This window comes from Maniola jurtina, chromosome 5 (genome assembly GCF_905333055.1).
Source record: "Maniola jurtina chromosome 5, ilManJurt1.1, whole genome shotgun sequence".
NCBI lineage: Eukaryota > Metazoa > Arthropoda > Insecta > Lepidoptera > Nymphalidae > Maniola > Maniola jurtina.
The window spans coordinates 1835414-1855408 of NC_060033.1; the positions used below are offsets into that span (position 1 = coordinate 1835414).

The 19995-nt window shown below is 36.1% G+C and overlaps 1 protein-coding gene across 3 annotated transcripts in view; it reads left to right on the forward strand.

Annotated features, from left to right (window-relative positions):
• LOC123865473 (protein Wnt-7b-like) overlaps positions 1–19995 on the forward strand; it is a 90392-nt gene that overhangs the window by 62536 nt on the left and 7861 nt on the right. Inside the window, exons 3-6 of one of the 3 annotated variants that reach the window (XM_045906523.1) lie at positions 3084–3209; positions 4130–4227; positions 16946–17057; positions 17588–17753. In XM_045906523.1, the coding sequence (XP_045762479.1) occupies positions 3084–3209; positions 4130–4227; positions 16946–17057; positions 17588–17753 (502 nt within the window). Of the gene's footprint in view, positions 1–3077; positions 3210–4129; positions 4228–16945; positions 17058–17587; positions 17754–19995 lie in introns of all 3 variants that reach the window. The other 2 variants (XM_045906522.1, XM_045906524.1) reach the window with 2 other exon arrangements.

Below are 19995 nucleotides of genomic sequence, written 5' to 3' on the forward strand. Positions count from 1 at the left end.
CAATGGTCGTGTAAGCCGTCGTCTCATTAATACGTGGACGGTAATGACATGTACCAATTAACGGAGAGCCGTGACAGACCGACAGGCAATTCACACAACACCTACACATTGTAATGCAATAGACATATCACATGCAAATGACATTTCTACTTTAAAACTTTTATAAACTGTTCTTAATTCAAAGTTTATTTATTTATTTATTACACCTACCTCATTATATATATTTGTAATTTCGTATCTAAAATAATATATAAAATTATATAACTTATAAGGTAAACTTATAAAATATTATGTACGCAAAAGGAACTCTCCTAGTCCTCAGTGAAATCTTCTAGGAAGTCTTACACGGTCCCCACAATACAGGTTACCTAGTGTGGAGACCACAAGCAAACGACATTGTTAAAACTGTTTGAAAATAAAGATATTTTATTATTTTTTATTATTTATTTTACAACTTTCTATTAGGCAAACGTAGGTACCTACTGTCTTATAAAGTTCCAATTAATCTACAATCAAGTCAAAATTGTTGAGATATTATTATTATGAATGAATGCGGGATGAATGAAATGGCGACAGGTCTCACTCAGGTGTTATAATATTCTAGCTGATGCCCGCGACTTCGCCCGCGTGGATTTAGGTTTTTCGAAATCCCGTAGGAACTCTTTGATTTTCCGGGATAAAAAGTAGCCTATTTGCTAATTTAGGATATTATCTATCTTCATTCCAAATTTCAGCCAAATCCGTCAAACAGTTTTTGCGTGAAGGAGTAACAAACACACACACACACATATACACACCGCCTTTATAATATTAGTGTGAAGTGTGATAGTGTGAAGTATGATACGATCCACAAAAGCTATAAAGGGAAAATCTATAAAACAGTCGTTAGGCCTGTCACATTGTATGGCTCCGAATGATGGACGAATGAAAGACGAGTACATGCGGTCGAAATTCAAATGTTGAGATGGGTATGGTGTGACAAGAATGGAAAAGATAAGGAATTAATATTATATAAAGAGGAAGTTTGAAAGCAGTCACAGTGGAAGAAAAGTTAAGGGTGTTAAAATATGCATCAACATGTGGAAGGAAAAAAGAGGAAAGGACGAACAAAGAAAAGGTGGATTGGTTGCGTGAAAGAGGAATTGCATGAATAAACACTTAGATACGGGGTATATTTTTAGTAGGAACATTATTTTCGTAAATATTTTATTTATTTGTCGTACGGTCGGAACATTATGTTCAATATTTGGATATTTGGAAATAAGTGAGTATATCTGATTAATAGATATCATTAATCAAAAATATGTAAACCTAGAAGCCAAAAAGTTAGATATTCATTCAATAAATTAAATTATACCTACTTCAATACATACTTCATTGAAGTAGCAAAATATTAACCAAATTAATTATAAAAGGTTGAAAGCTAGCTAAATACCAAAAAACAAAAAAAAAAACAAAATGTCACTCATTAACTTAACCAAACGGAAGTGGTTAACACGAGAATGTTAAGGCGCGTTTACATATTACATCCGTTAATGATAAATAATTCGTCTTTGTTATTGATGATTTATATTTTCATTTAAGTGCATTTATTAAAGTGTAGGTAAATATCGTGCTTAAATGCTTAGTTACCTAAAATTATTTTTCAAATATTTTATTTTTTATTTTTTTCTATGGGTACAGTCAAAGGCGGTAAGTCATTTAGCACCATGCGTTAGGTGTGTGTGGTTTGTTTATAGAAAAAGGTCATAAATGCAACAGATTTTTGGTACAATAATTTCGCGGAATTTCTACTCGAATTCTGAGGCCGACCGTACATATCTGTTATTAACGAGCTAGAAAACCTAGCGAGGGATCTGCTAACGCTGCGCTTTCTAGTTCAAGGTCATTATTCCAGCACCTTGGAACCCCATTGTACTGGTCTATTGGTTTTTCAAACTATGTGCCCCGCCCATTGCCACTTCATTTTTGCAACCCGATGATCGGTACTCTGCAGGTTGTTCTACAAATCTCCTCATTTCTGATTTGATCTCGCTCCAAAACATAAGAATAAATCACAATCCTGAAATGAAACGATTCCTTGATATGTAAAGAGGCCGTTAGTATTGTTATTTCAAAATTTAGCGGCCAACCGAATGGCTGTTTGTCAAAGCAAATTGTGTCATGCCATTTGTGTTCAATGACTGGCAAATGAGTGCATCAATCCATTTGTTTTGGGAACTACGGTATAATTGTCCGCTCCGGTGCGCATTCAGCTCACGGATCCATCCACGTTAACGGTAATGACGAATTTCGGGTAACGTTTAGAACAAATAAATTAACTACTGTTTAGAAGTTTGTTGTTAATTAGGTTCGAGTGTATCACCAACTTAGCCGTACCAGATATATATACCGTATATGTAGATAGATATATGTAGATCAGTATATAGGCCAGTTTCACACATTTAATGTAATTTCCCTAGTTCTTCAGACCCAAATTTTGTGACCGTAAAATGAAATCTTTTTGTCTGTGACACCATCAGGAATGCTCAAGAATAAAAATAGTCTTATCTCCAAAATCATGTTATAAAGTAAGCAACCACAGCCCGCGGCTTAACTGCAATCACACCAAATAGCAGGTGATGGTACAGTCTAAGATAGACCGCGCTTACTTAAAGATGCCTATTTTGAAAAAGCTGGCCCATTCCTTGCAGAAAGGGAATCACTGTGAAATATTTCAGCTTTCTAGGTTCAAGTTTTAGGGACAATCAGACTTTTTTCACTGTATGTACTTATAAGATTTCACATTTAAGAGGACACACCTACCTACCAATTAATTATTATTTTATAAAAGAAATTGAATAGTACCTTTCTGCTTTCTGAGTGAGTAAGGCAGTAGCTATGTTATTCTTTAAATTTTTGCGCATTTATTCCTCTTTTCTCTTCAGTCCATATACAAAGATAAGTTTCTTACACGTTTTATACTTAGGGCAATTAGAAACAGTAAAAGATTCACGTGACGATTTGAAAGCACTCGGTAACAGTCTATCTAAATACAAATTTTTTATTCTTTTCTGATAGATGTTTCTTTGTTTAAGGAACAGCGTGTCAGGCGGGGTGTCCCTGGGCGCTCATCTGGTCTGCGCCCGCGTCGCCGGCCTCACAGACAAGCAGCGCGCTATGTGTCGCGCCTCACCAGCTGCCATCGCTGCAGTGGGCGACGGACTAAGGTACGGTCGGCCTCAGAATTCTAGAAACTATTGCATCAAAACCTTTTGCACTTATGATCTTTTTCTATAAACATGCCACACATACATAACGCATGTGCATAACCTAGCCACGCGAATATGATCATTAAGGTGCTACACGACTTATAGCTTTTGACTGTACCTGGTCATTATTAATTTTCGTCTTAGTCTTAGTTTAGTCTTTTTAAAAATTCCTTGCGACTTGGTACTATCCAACCCTAGCACTTCTCCTTTCAGCAAAGGTTGCCTGGTAGAGATTGCTCCAAGCAATAAGGCCGCCTTTGCACACAAATGTTTTTTCTGTTTTCTTCTTTCTGTGTTGTTTCTGTGTTGTGTGTGTGTGTGTGTGTGTGTTTTTGTGTGCAATAAAGTGTTTCTATCTATCTATCTATCTAATTTTCTCTTAGCCCATAGTAAGGGTATGGGCTAAGGGAAAAGCTTTCCATCCGCTTGGGTAGTAAGCTTCACTTTTGGGACGAGCTACCAGCTAAGAGAAGAGAAGTGAGCTAGGTTAATATACAGCCTTACTCTTAAAAAAAGTAACCCTAGCGCTTTCCATGCGAATCTAGACTCTAGTTTGATTATGATAAATGTCTGTGTCTGTGGTTTTACAGATTTGTGTGTAAAAGGAAGGTAAAAGGTGCAGTTTTAGTTTATTGCTCATGGCCATGGCACTACCAATCCCACTACCAGTAGAACTTAATACAGAAGTTACCCAGGCTCAATGATGATACAAATCTTTTAAAAATTTAAATCATTTTTACGGAAAGACAAATCACAGAAGATCACAGACAGTTAACTGTTATATTGTTATGTTATTTGTATGTGTTTGGGATTTTGACTAGACTGCAGTTAATTTTTACAGTAGTGAGAAGTTTCCAATAAAATATGACTTTGTACAGGATGGCGTACACAGAGTGTCGGTCGCAGCTCGGCGGCTACAGGTGGAACTGCACAGGCATCGGTGACGGAAATGACTTCGGACATGTCATGCCTTTAGGTAAGTTTGCAGTAGTTTTCAATACAAGTGTAAATTAAAAATTGATAACACCCCCGACAAGTGAAGGTTACAGTAACGAGAAAAGACCTGATAACTTTCAAACGGCTGAACCTATTTTCTTGGACTATTCCGCGCCTACGATCCAAAGTATCCGAGTATCCGAGTTTTCCAAAACATCATTTTCAAATAAATAATTATGTATCCAGGCAACGTCCATCTTGACAGCTTGTCATTTGTCAATTGACATAATATTATGAACCTAACGGTTATCTAACCTTCTTTTCTACAAGAAAACTAGAAAAGAGCTGATAACTTTTAAACGGCTGAACCAATTTTTTTGGATTATAGCTAAGAACACTCTCGATCAAGCCACCTTTCAAACAAAAAAAAACTAAATTAAAATCGGTTCATTCGTTTAGGCGCTACGATGTCACAGACAGATACACAGATACACAGACACACAGATACACACGTCAAACTTATAACACCCCTCTTTTTGGGTCGGGGGTTAAAAATATGACTTCGTACAAAATGGCGTACACAGAGTGCCGGTCGCAGCTCGGTGGTTAGGAAAAGGTTTAGCTGCACACGCATGAAAGTTTTTAGTTCAAAAGAAAACTATGGACATTTATTTTTGTAACCTATATATAAAAATATTTATGGATGAATTTTAATAAATAATAAACTAAACAAATAAACTAAATAACTAAATAATTAAAATAATGAACCTAAAACTAAAAAAAAAACCTTAAAAAATATAATATAATATAATAACTAAAATAAATTATTAAAGGAAGTCCCTTTAGGCAAGGTTCCGAAGATACTGGCAGCGTTCTCCCTTTGAATGGCTAGACTGATTCTTTGTCCGAGGTAGCTGCCAGTTCTTCGGTCTCCTGTGATGTCGACTAACCTTTTTGATATTTCCCTAAAAAGGCTTATAGCGCTAGGACCCCACGGACCAAGGGTCTCGACACCGAATGGGACAAAGTCATATTCGGAGCCTAGATCCCTGTATTTGCACACTTTAGCTTTTTCAGCCGCTTCACAAGCCGCACCAACTCTGTTGTTGGTTCCATGTAGATGGGAAGGGGCCAGCGTGTCTGAACAGGTTGCATCCCATACCAGCACCCGACCCATCTTCCATTTCTCAATTGTAGAGTCATAATCTTATATTATATTTTATAAGTTTATGATGCCCAAATTGTACAAAAAAACATAAAACAAATCATAAATATCCTACACAATCAATGGATAATTAAATTTAAAAGTTATAAACACATTGATTTTGCTTCGTGGGTAGTCACAGTGGTCACAACTCCAAGGTTCAATAGATTACACTTTTACGAGCATATCACAGTAGGCAATCCGATAATTGATTGTACCTACGCTCGTTAAAAACTCAGAACATAATTGTAAAAGCTCAGATTAAAAGGTTAAATAGACGGATAACAATCGTATCCAAGAGGTACTATAAAATCGCAATTCACACCAAAAACCAATGAAGAGTACTTAAGTAGGTATAACCAACGTTAACCTCTGCAAAAATGTATAGGGTGTTATCTTAGTGGTTTGAAATTATTATTTATGTTCTTCTTTCTAGATTTTTAAGCGTCACATTTTAATTTCGAGCATAATTTTTGCTGTATTCTGCTAATTTGTAAATCTCGTAGTACTGAACTATTTATATGTATGCTGTAACTCCTGTACAAGGCGTCTTTTCATATACACATGAAACTAATTGCTACTACCGTAATCTGTGTCTTTTCAAGAATTTGGCTTCTCCGGCATGGCTTCATATTTTGCCTTCCATCGCATTTTGTTAGCCTTGGTAATACGCAATAAAGTTAGCTGTAACAAACATGTGATGGTTTAAAACAATAAAATTACTAAATACCAACCACTCGTGCGCATTGCCTCCCACTAAATCGTGATCGAGATATAATAAGGTATTGATCTACGGCTATAACTATAGGGTGATTTAGTGTTTTATGCTAAGTCCATCACAATACTATATCTATTATCTACCACTGGTTCGGAATGCCGTTCCTACCGAGAAGAACCAGCAAGAATCTCGGCGGTTGCTCTTTTCAAGTACATCTATATCTATACATATAATAAAATTGTAGAAAAGTGGTGTCTGTACAATGGAAATATATAAAAAAAAAGTAGCAGGGGTTGTTATTATATCGATGCCGAACCCGAAATTGTAATTATTATATTTTTTGTCTGTTTGTCTGTTTGTCTGTGTGTTTGTGCACGCTAATCTCAGAAACGGCTTATTCGATTTAGATACAGTTTTCACTAATATATTGTAGTAAGCTTCACTTAGGATTTAGTGTTTATTTCATGTCAATCGGTTCATAAATAAAAAAGTTATGTCAATTTAAAGAATCACGGCGCCTCGCGCCTGAGCGTCCGTGGCTATATAAAGCGCGAAAAGTCACTATTCCACGCGAACGAAGTCGCGGGCACAGCTAGTTACTAATAAATAAAATTGGAGTGTCTGTCTGTAATTTCGAAATAACTACCTCATATTAAGCTCATATGGTTATTTGAACGATACCATAACTGAATCACACGTTTTTAAAATTTTTGTCTGTCTGTCTGTCTGTCTGTCTGTCTGTCTGTTTAAAAAAGGCTAATCTTCGGAACGGCTGAACCGATTTTGACGGGATTTTCACAGACAAGTAGAGGATTGGCCAAGGAGTAACATAGGCTACTTTTTTAACCGACTTTCAAAAAGGGAGTTGTGTGTTTCTACCTATGTACCTACACCGAAATCTCCGAGATTTCTGAACCGATTTGCGTATATTTTTTTTAATCCCACGGGAAAGGTCCCACGGGATTTCAGACCCTAAATCCACGCGGGCGAAGCTGCGGGCATCAGCTAGTATTCAATATTATTGTAAATTGAATAGGTATGTACTTGAAAAGAGCAACCGCCGAGTTTCTTGCTGGTTCTTCTCGGTAGGAACGGCATTCCCAAAAAGTGGTAGATTTTTTTGACGATTCAAAAGCACTTGTAAAAGTTTAATTGAATAAAAACATTTTTGAATTTGAATTTGAATAAACACAATGCCTTTGAGTACGTTTGTACGAGTAAGTTTTGCATTATTGATTTTCCTATAAAAATCCACAGCTTTATCTGCAACTTTTTCCATAGTTACAGGTGACAGCACACATATCAACTTTGATATAGTCCGTACAAAATGAGAACTCACTTGCCATTTTAAGTCTATGTGTCAACTGGCATGTCAAAAGTATGGTTCGCCTTTAAAATAAGGACTAAAATTGTGTATTTGACATGACTGTTGACACGTAAAGTTAAAATGGCGAGTGAGATCTAATTTTGTATGCATTATGTGTGTGCTGCGTTTTTGGATTCAATTTCCGCCCCACTACTGAGTACGGGTCTGCTCTCAGAATGAGAAGGGTTTATGCCATAGTCTGCCACGCTGACCCAATGCGGATTGGCAGACTTCACACATCTTTGAGAACATGGAGAACTCTCAGGCATGCAGGTTTCCTCACGATGTTTTCCTTCATCGTTAAAGCAAGTGATATTTAATTGCTTAAAACGCACATAACTGAAAAGTTAGTGGTGCGTGCCCGGGATCGAACCCCCGACCTCCGATTAGGAGGCGGACGTTCTAACCACTGGGCTATCACAGCTTATCACAGTTTTTGGATTGGACATGGATAAGTCAAGCAAAAAAAATCCAACCCACACAGACTCAGTTGTTGCTATTTAACTTTTAAGGTTGAATATCCACCTAAAATTTTGAAATTCAATATCCAAATATTGCCATTTATTAATAGTACAACTATCACGTTTTAATTAGTTACATAATACATATTTGTATAGTGTAAGTGTGTATCTTTCTTAAATTCCATTTCCAACGTAGATTTTGAGACAATAATGAAGGATAGATACTATTATTTAAACAAAATCACCTTTAAAACTTTCTTTGAATAAAGAACATCCTGTGAATTATCGGTAGCAGGTTTTTATCTCGAAGAAGCGCAGGTTATTGGCTTTTCTAGGTAATTATGCAAATAGATCAGCTTACGCGATCAATTTTTTCCTAGATCTTTCATCTGCTGGACAAAAACTGTCTTAGCATACCAATATGCTAAGTACTACTTAATGACTGGCTTTCAAGATAAATTGCTGATAAATGTATGAATCTAAACATTCAAAGGAAACTAGCTGACTGACTGACTGACTGATCTATCAACTCTAGCTCAAACTACTGGACGGATCGGGCTGAAATTTAGCATACGAACAACGTATTATATACGTAGACATCCACTAAGAAATTATTTATTTTTAAACTAGCTGACGCCCGCGACCTCGTCCGCGTGGATTTAGGTTTTTGAAATCCCGTGGGAACTCTTTGGTTTTCCGGGATAAAAGTAGCCTATGTGCTAATCCAGGATATTATCTATCTCCATTCCGAATTTCAGCCAAATCCCTCCAGTAGTTTTTGCGTGAAGGAGTAACAAACATACACACACACACACACACACACACACACACACACACACACACACACACACACACACACACACACACACATACAAACTTTCGCCTTTATAATATTAGTGAGTGTGATGATGAAAACAAAGGCAATGAGAAGAACAAATTCGAGAGAAAAAAAGGTAGCATAAATTATATGAAATTAATTCAAAAATTGAAAGAGATATATTTGTCGGACTGCACTTTCGAAGAAAAGATTAAAGCATTTATTGGTTTTATTATTGAGATTATGAAGTATATTTCGGTTTGGTTTGGGGATAATGACATCTGCACATGGCTGCTTTCTAAATCAAATATGGATAGTGAGAAAAACTTATTTTGTTAGATTAAGAATTTTGTTATATTGTTGTATTTAATTAGATTATAATAGGGCTGACATGTACTTTAATGTATCAAAGCCCTTAAATAAATAAAGAAAAAAAAAAATATTAGTGTGATTCATCCCCTAAGGGGGTAAAATAGGGCTTTAAAATTTGTGTAGTCCTCGCCAATCAGCTAGTATTGCAATAAAATTAAAGACGGAAAAGTGAAAAACTATGCAACAAAACAATAAAAGTAAAACCAAGAGCTTTTGTATGCAATAAACCTTAACCTTACATTAAAATTCGAAATAGATTTACAAATCATCAATATCATCAGGCCGGTCCACTACTGAACACGGGTCTCCACTCACAGTGAGATGAGTTTAGGCCATAGTCTACCACGCTAGCACTCTGCGGATTGTCACACTTCATTTATTATGGAAAACTATCAGGCATTCAGGTTTCCTCACGATATTTTCAGTCAAAAATGTAATTGAGATTGTAACAATGATTTGTGCAGTTATTCCATTATCAATCAGTAGGAAAGTTAATAGCAACAAGCAGTATAGATATAGTACCTAAAAGCCTCAATAGCTCAACGGTTATAGGAGCGGACTGAAAACCGAAAGGTCGGCGGTTCAAACCCCACCCGTTGCATTATTATTGTCGTACCCACTCCTAGCACAAGCTTAACGCTTAGTTGGAGGGGAAAGGGGAATGTTAGTCATGATTCAAATGACTAATATTCTTTTTAAAAAAAAAAACACTAAAACCATGAAAATCCACATGCCTATAGTCACGATACTTCCCATACACTAGTTATACAAATAGTTAATCAAGGGGAAAAAAGGAAAAAAGACCTCAAATCCAACGCATCGAAAGCAAATATACGTCGTGGTATCACACCCACATTGACAGCGGTGATTTATACGACACGACTAATTGACTTGTGTTTGTTTAGTGCACTGGGTACAGCTTTTATATGGTACGACTTTGTAACTGGAATATTTAGATCTCACGATTCAAAGTCAAAGCCTTTTATTCAAAATTAGCAAATGCCTGCGACTTCGTCTGTCTGAATTTAGATTTCTAAAACTCTGTGGGAGCTCTTTGATTTTCCGGGATAAAAGGGAGCCGATGTCACTGTCAAGGTATTTGGAGCAAAAAATCACTGCGATCCGTTGCTCCATGGTGGTGTGATGGATGGACAGACCAACAAACAAACATTTTCGCATCTATAATAATATGAGTAGCGAATTAGCGATGTCTACTAAGTACTGTACACTTGTTGATTGTCAATTGTTGAATTTGACAAATAAAATACGTAAAACAAACTAAAGCTACCAAGTACGAAGATAGGTAGGTACCTTTAATTGAGGGATTTGAAAAATGGAAAAATGTTCCTTCCTACCTTTACGGTGAATCTTAACTAAGACTAGCCACTTATGCAAGAGATTTTGTTTTAGTACACCAGTATGTGCGCAAAAACAAGTGCACTAATTATTTTCTCACTCTCGTAGCCGGACAGCAATCCAACACAACCGGAAAGAGAGCAGCCCCAGGCACAGACCACCCCGTGGCCCCAGGCTACGTATAGTACTATTATAATATATTCTGTGCCCAGGCTCACTGGCTTCATTTAATTTCAGTGTGTATAGCACCCCCAACTTCACAACATCGGGCTACCAAGAATTTTGTTGACGTAAAAATCCAAAAACTTTTCTTGAATGTACCTACCTAAATAGTAGATTTCTAATATCTGATAGGATATCCCATAGTCGCAAGTAATATTCACAATCCTATTTTGCATAACTTATTTGCATATAATATTGATTTTATTAAAGCAAGCATCGAATTACATTGTTTACATTAAAATCAACTTTTTGCTCACGACTCTACAATCGTGAACAAAAAGGCTACGATACGACTTCTGCATAATCGTGGACCCACAGTCCATCATGTCAAGTTTATTTATTTTATTCATTGAGACGTTAATTGACAGAGAAGTTCAAATGCATTCAAATTGGCTTTTGAACGCCATTGAATAGTTGCCATTTTGTTTTTATTAAATCACTAGCTGATGCCCGCGACTTCGTTCGCGTGGACGTAGTTTTAAAAATTCCCGTGGGAACTCTTTGATTTTCCGGGATGAAAAGTAGCCTATGTGCTAATCCAGAGTATAATCTATCTCCATTCTTTTCAGTCCAATCCGTCCAGTAGTTTTTGCGTGAAGGAGTAACAAACACACACACACACACACACACACACACACACACACACACACACACACAAACTTTCGCCGTTATATTAGTGTGATTTTATGATGACAGATTGTTTTGGAGGTAAATTAATTGAGACTTATAAGTTTGAAATCGTTGAAAAGTTAAATAGCCTTTTATGTTAATAAGTTTATTCAATGAATGAAATATTTGACTTTTTACTATTTACATTTACAAATAAATTTTACACGTAATTTATTTGTAGTTATAAAGTTATTTTCGATTTTCTAATGCATAATAAATAAAGGTTATTTGTTAATCATTTTGTAATGAACATAAATTTTTACTTTTATGGGTGGGCGTAGAAAATTTATGTGCAAGACTTCACTAATGCGTTCTTAATTAACAAATACTTATGTCGTTTAATAACATCTAATGAACGAGTAATAGGTTTTTGTGGATGCATATTTTCTTTAATATTCATTCAAAATGCTATCTATAACCAACTAATTTCGAAGTACCTATAGAATTTCGAAGAGTAACTCTACTTTTTTATACACACAACTATTTAATTCAATACGACTAACCATTTGCCTTATACATGTACCTAATTTAAGTTATTTAATACTAGCCGATGCCCGCGATTTCGCCCGTGTGAATTCAGGTTTTTCAAAATCCCGTGGGAGCTCTTTGATTTTCCGCGATAAAAGTAGCCTATGTGCTAATCCAGGATATTATCTATCTCCATTCCCAGCCAAATCCGTCTAGTAGTGTTTGCGTGAAAGAGTAACAAACATACACACATACACACAAACTTTCGCCTTTATAATATTAGTGTGATTTTTCCAACTCGCAATGTATAACGTGCAATACTTTCGGCACCTCTCTATGCAACGTTCGTTGACCTCTAGCGTCAGATGTTTTATTTGCAAAACATTGCGAACTTTTAAAGAAACAGATTTTTTTAAACGCGTTTTAATTGAGGTAATCAGTACCTAATCACGAGTACTATCATCTATCTATGTTTTTGCTTTCGTTTTAATTACAATCTGTACATGTGACAAAATCAAGCCTGAATCAGACTTATCCTAATAACCATGTGAATTGTGATCCTGATAAATCAAGTCCTAATTCAAGAAATCAGCTAATAAGACAGCTCCACTCCGTATACGACTGTATTTGAATCGGATAATTTGAATATTAGACGTAATCGAAGGCACGAGCACTAATTGAGTTATTAGTCTGTCCCCACCGTGACAAAGTTAAGATTTATATCAATTGCATGAGGCTAAGTACGGCTTCTGTATTACGAAACTCGTGATTTAGAATTCGATCGTCGCTATTGTTGTTTGGCTTCCACTTTAGCTAAGGTCCGGTATCCACAAAAGCGGAGATGCTCGGAGATATTGTCAAATCGTATTACCATTATCAATATTGTTTCAACCAAAAATAAACCTTTTCAGAAAATTAGTAGGAATTATTGCGTTTCGGATATATTTACAATGTACATATAGGTAAACGGGTAAACCATAGTTTTATTCCCGTAATATAATCCTTTGCCTGAAAGAGTAACAAACATACATAAACACAAAGTTTCGCCTTTACAATTAATTAGTGTCAAAGATTAAACGCCTCACTGACCAGTCCCAGAATAGCACCCTCTATAATTCTCGAACTGAATGGTAAGTTATAACCGCTATCGTATATCTCAGCTGCTATTTCCTACTAAATTAATTCACATTAGTAGAAAGCTTAACTTAATTTCATTACAAGATCTCAGCCAATTTATTGTACAAATCACGGGTAGTACAGCGAGAAACGGTGTCGGGAACCCAGAATACTAGATATTTACTTCTATTAATAGATTTAAAGTCTATTAAAATGAATCTACTCTATTACGGAAACTTAAGATTTCAAGGAGTAATTTCAATAAAGGATTAAATTACACTAACAAGTGTAAATTAAAAATTTATAACACCCCCGACAAGTGAAGGTTACAGTGACTAGAAAAGAGCTGATAACTTTCAAACGGCTGAACCGATTTTCTTGGATTATAGCTAAGAACAAGCCACCTTTCAAACAAAAAAAAAACTAAATTAAAATTGGTTCATTAGTTTAGGAGCTAAGATGCCACAGACAGATACACAGATACACACGTCTTATAACACCCCTCTTTTTTGGTCGGGGGTTAAAAATCTAAAGAGCGCAATTTGACTTTGCGTAGACTTAAGTTTCAGTTAAAACGAGACACAATTGCCAGCCGTATAACGCTGTCTCGAAAGTCAAAGTGCGGTCTATAGATTTCAACCTAAGTGTCTAGCAATGCATGACGTGATTTCTAATACTAATCCGAAGAAAATACGAAATAAACTGTATACTTTGACGTTAATTTTTTAACACCTTTATCTCCCAAAGCCACTATGATCCAAACTTCATAGTCGCTGATCGTTCTCCCCTGTGTTGGGGACAATACGCAGAGAAACTTTCGGCTTTTATAAAATAACGAAGGTCTGGCACGCGCTGGCTCTCTCTTTATTATCTATACTTCTATACTAATATTATAAAGAGGAAACCTTTGTATTTTTGTATGTTTGTATTGAATAGGCTCAAAAACTACTGGACCGATTTCAAAATTTCTTTTACCATTACTTAGAGGGATTCTTCCGAATCCGTATAGGCTATATTTTATCCCGGAAAATAGATAGGATTTTTCGTGGTAGTGTCCACCCGTGCGAAGCCGGGGCGGGTCGCTAGTTATATGTATACGTAAAACAAACTTGCGAGCCAGATACCTAATTTAAATATCAGACGGTATCACGTCACGAACATTAATTGAGTTATTAGCCTGTTGATTGTAGGTACAGGTAAGCGCCCGTCACCCACCGCGCTCGACAGGTGAATGATAAATATCACTTTAATAAGGCTGTTTAGTCACTAGTGAAAGGCTTCGAATAAACTAGCTGTCTTTCAGACGACAATATGACTGATTAGAAAATCTGCAGTTTCATGGAGGTTCATCTTGTGCAATAACAAGTGTAAATTAAAAATTTATAACACCCCCGACAAGTGAAGGTTACAGTAACTAGAAAAGACCGAAAAGACCTGATAACTTTCAAACGGCTGAACCGATTTTCTTGGACTATTCCGCGCCTACGATCTAAAGTATCTGAGTTTTCCAAAACATCATTTTCAAATAAATAATTATGTACTTAGGCAACGTCCATCTTGACAGCTTGACATTTGTCAATTATGAACCTAACGGTTATCTAACCTTCTTTTCTACAAGAAAACTAGAAAAGAGCTGATAACTCTTAAACGGCTGAACCAATTTTTTTGGATTATAGCTAAGAACACTCTCGATCAAGCCACCTTTCAAACAAAAAAAAGTAAATTAAAATCGGTTCATTCGTTTAGACGATGCCACAGACAGATACACAGATACACAGATACACAGACACACAGATACACAGATACACACGTCAAACTTATAACACCCCTCTTTTTGGGTCGGGGGTTAAAAATAAAGCTTGTAATCAGAACGCTAGCAAAAATTAAAACAGGTGATAGTACTGGATTACCGATAAGATACCAGAACTAAAACTCGAAAAAAAAACCGGCCAAGTGCGAGTCAGACTCGCGCACTGAGGGTTCCGTACTCGGGTATTTTTAAACATTTTGCACGATAAATCAAAAACTATTATACATAAAAATAAATAAAAATCTGTTTTAGGATGTACAGGTAAAGCCCTTTCATATGATACCCCACTTGGTATAGTTATCTTATTTTGAAAATTGAAACACATTTTAATTTTTTTTTAACGATGTAACCACAAATTCGCTGTTTTCAGATTTATTCCAGTACTCGTGCTATAACACCTACCTACCTACCAAATTTCATGATTCTAGGTCAACTGGAAGTACCTACCCTATAGGTTTCTTGACAGACATGACAGACAACAAAGTGATGCTATAAGGGTTCCGTTTTTCCTTTTGAGATACGGAACCCTAAAAATTAATAAATCCTGTAAGTATTTTTAAAAGTTCTCAATATATTGCAAAATATAAAACATGTAACGAATTATTGACGTAAAAATAGGATCTTCTCTACGGGTTCTTGCTCTATTAACTACTAGTTATACCTACCTATCGTAAGTGGGAAAATGGTCATATAATTTATAATATGGATAATTTTCCTTAAGCCGGATACGGCAAATCATCACCGTTGATGTTACTCAGAGTCAGGTTGCCAGGTATATATCAATCTTCTACCTATATATTCTCGAAATACGAAGAAAATCCATACATTTAATATTAAAGATAAATAACATATATCTAGTATTGCATCCGACGACAGCATTAGCATACTAGAAGATGTATGGTGGAGTGCTGTTGGATAAATAAATAACAGGATAGAAGTCATCGCGCTCACGATATCTCTGTAAAGAATTGGTTTTTGTGGATAACGCTTTTACTACTAGCTTTTGCCCGTTGCTAAGCGAGTATAGCGTGTCTTGTATACATACTTTTATTATATACCTGTACCGACTAAAACGGAAATTCTTCGTTCTAAGCTATTTATAGCCATTAAAATCTAAAAAACTTGTAATATTATTTGTATTCAGCAAATATATTAATAATTAAATAAACGCATTTAATTACTAACTTAACATTTGCAAGTAGATACTTATAATATGATTCGTGCTTGTAGTAAAATGTTGAGAAATAATCTAACTTTTTCGATAAAATTATACTTTAATAAATAATTATTATTGTAGGACATCATAATGTCTAAAAGATTAAAACGGTGTCTTAAAATCTCTTCTTCATTACATCGCTTTTATAGGACATTTGATATGGTTACGTAGTAGGTACTACTTAGTTGTACCTACCTACTTATCAGTGTCATAAGCTTGTTGTAGCGCAGATTACAGAGCCTCAACGAGCAAGGTTCAAAGAGCATATTCACTCTGGCATAGCTACCTACGCTTGACGATGCATCTGTCGCAGCGAAGTGGCATAAGCCGGGAGTTAGCCAACTCCCTTAGGGATATGGCTAACGCCCGGGAGATGTTAAAACGATAACTCAATTAGACTATTTCAATACACAAATCTACTGATATCATAGAATACTGAGCATCTGATAATTTTAAGGTAATATTACCTAATATAACATGAATTTTTATGTTCTAACCTTAACCTAACCGAACTTTAGATTTTGGTGCCCTTCTTCTTCCACTGGAATTTTACGATTACATCGAATGTAGTACAGAACGAAATCTGAGTACCAACGTCTAAAGTAAGGTTAAATTAGATAAAAAATAAAAAGAAACATATTTTTCCTTTTCAAAATAATACTTTCAATAATCAAAGAAATACTCGCGCGCTCGCTTCGCTCTCGCTTTTATTTCATAATGACATTATTTTCTCTTCGATTGAATCTAGTAAGCGATATTTATGAAAGTGAGAAATCGTTTTCTTCGATCTGATTTGTGTTCTTCAAGTAGGTAGAGGTAATAATTGTATCGCACAAACTACGGTTCTTGCTTCGCTTCAAGAACATTTTTCTGATAAATCTAAAAAAGAATATATAGGCAATTTGTATTGTTAGTATCTGTAATTTTCTAAGGTTAATTGTAACAGTGTCCCATTTGTTGCAGCGACGCGCGAAGCAGCGTTCACTTACGCGATAACATCGGCGGGCGTCACGCACGCGCTCAGCACGGCGTGCGCGCGCGGCGACTTGCCCGCTTGCGGCTGTACCTCCAACAGGTAACTTGTTTATCCTCTTCATGTGGCAGTAACGCTGGGCGAGCGATGAAAGAGGCAGAGAGAGAGTCGGAGAGACTCTAGGCTTCTGGGATGTCTCCGGATTATGAAACATCGCAGATCCTCACGGACTGCGGATGCTTCTGGTGGCACTTGCATGGGGTTTGGCTGTGTGCGAGTAGCGTAATACATATGTGAATGTGGCGAGAGCAATGAGGATGCGCACCACACACTCTCTTTAGTTGTTTCTGCTACTTGACAGACGTTCAAACCATGGAACTAAGAATCAGCTTAGCTTATTGTGGTCCAAACCATCCTTCGAGTTCACAGAAGTTTTTTGCGAGTTCATTTCTACGTCTACACATCGGTCCTAACCTCAGCTTGAGGGGATGTTACGGACATTTTCTAGCACCTTGTACTTTCAAATAAATAAATATTCGTTTAAAATATCTAATTATGTATACCTGCTCGCTCTTTGCAAAGACTCTAATTCTAAAAACATAGTGATTCCATTGATCTTATTTATTCAACAGGCGGCGGTCCCCAAGTCCTTCAGAACAGTTCCAGTGGGGCGGGTGTGGTGAAGCAGCCTATGGAGCCAGGTTCGCGAGGCGGTTCCTGGACTCCAGGGAGATGGAGGCAGACGCGAGGAGTTTAATGAATCTTCACAACAACAGAGTCGGCAGGAAGGTGAGCGAGGTATCTACTCTCTACACATTATGAGCATGTAGAAAAAAGATGGTAAACCTTCTTCTTCTAAAGGTACATAGTAATTGAATCAAAGACCACACAGTAATAGCGGTTAGCGGTAGGGAACCCGAGGTGGCATCAGTTGATGAGTCCCCCTGTATCTTTTATGGAGATATTTTCTGTGCATTTGCAGTCGTTTGAATTGAAAACAATAAGCACTAATTGTTCACCATAAGCGCAAGCGAAGCGAGGATGTAATATTTCTTTTATTTTACTGAAACCATCAGTTGGTACCTAACTATTATAACTAAAATTCTGTATAGACAGGTGTGTAAACCTACGAGTATTTTTATGGGAGTCTCCAACCTCAATCTTTTTTTTTTTTGATTTTTTTTTAATTGAACATTATTAAGTACTTCGGCCTGATTTGGGATTTGACTAAAGAAGATTTTAAAAGGTTTGTAGGTCCCACAAGCAGATCATAGCCGTTAGGTATTAGTCTTTGAATTTTTGTAGTCCTGCTAAAAAGATACAGTTCTGCCTTAAACCATAGGTTTAGAGTTACATTCCAGAGCAGTTGGTGGAATTGAAACAGACCTAAAACCAACCTAATTACAGATCCATAAAACAAAATTAGAAATCGAGTATTATTTATCTGCCCCATAAAATATAGTCATTAAAGAAAACCCGGTTTCCGTGGAGAAGTTCTCATTACAGGTTACACTTTACCCCGTCAGTGCCAACACATAATTCCATCTTATTGAATCAACATTCCAGATCTTACCATCTTACAATCTTACAAATTACTGTTTAATATTGATGAGTGATCTCTTTAAACCAGGGCCGGCTCGAACCCATGTAGCGCCTGCGGTGGTCTCCGTTTTCGTCGATACTAAAGTTTACTAAAATGGAAATAAGTTCGGAACGCATGGATCGAAAAATTTGAAATTAATATATAATATTTTTCATTATATCCCCTTGGATTTGGTTCGATAAAAACATGATTGGACAAACTTTCCTCGATAGAAAAAAAATCAGAAGTTTGGTCTAAAACCTTAGACTTTTGGGTTTTTCTCTTTAATGACAAAGCTCTTAAAGACGTAACTTTCACCATAGGTGTAAAACAATCAAATAAATAATTCGGTCCGATCATTTCACAGTAAGTGCTATATTTCAAATTATATTCTAAATTATTTGATTTCACGCTTTCCTCGCTTATTCTCTTCAAATCGCGTACAGAGCGAGTACAAAGAATTTTCGACCCTATTGTTGAGTGTTATGGGCCGTAATTACGTTATCTTGTCAGTCATACCCGTCGCCTCAGCGCGGTAAGACCTGTATCGGGTTTCATAAGCATTTTGTCTGGTGGAATGTCGTAAGAATGCCATAGAGTAGTAAATTAAGTACTAGGTTATAAAGTATATTTATTTAGGATTTTTCTAGATTTTAAGATAAGTTGATATTGTGCATTTATTATATTAAAAAACAATTTAAGTTTTAAAAGATTTCAGTAAATATTACATTGCAGTGTAGTGAAATTTTGTCATTATGGACCAGGACTTATAATTTAAAAATAAAAATAAGTAGACCAGGTGTGGTGGCACTCTTTAGGGAAGGCCTATGTCCAATAGTAGACATCCACAGGCAGATAATGATGATGATGATGATGGTGTCATGATGATTATGAAAATGACATCCAATTTCAAGTCTCAAATGTTTCCAAGATTATCCAAGGTGTTATAATTAATATTTTTTTTACTTGCTATGCAATGATATCATTCATTAGGGTTCCGTAGGAAAAAAGAGAACGCTTATAGGATCACTTTGTTGTCTATATGTCTGTCTGTATGTCCGAATGTCAAGAAAACCTATAGGGTACTTCCTGTTGACCTAAAATCATGAAATTTGGCAAAAACCATGAATTTATGGTTTCATCACAAAAAAAATATGTTTCAGTTTTCAAAGTAATATAACTATATCAAGTGGGGAATTATATAAAAGGGCTTTACCTGTACATTCTAAAACAGTTTATTTATTTATTTTTAAGCATAATAGTTTTTGATTTATCGTGCAAAATGTCGGAAAAAATACCCTAGTACAGAAACCTTGGTGCGCGAGTCTGACTCGCACTTGGCCGGTTTCATATGTATATACGTCACTAAGTATTATAAGTCAATAATAAGTTTGACCAAAAATTGTGGTGTCGTAAATGTTTTATAGATACAAAAATAAGTATGTATCTTATTCAATA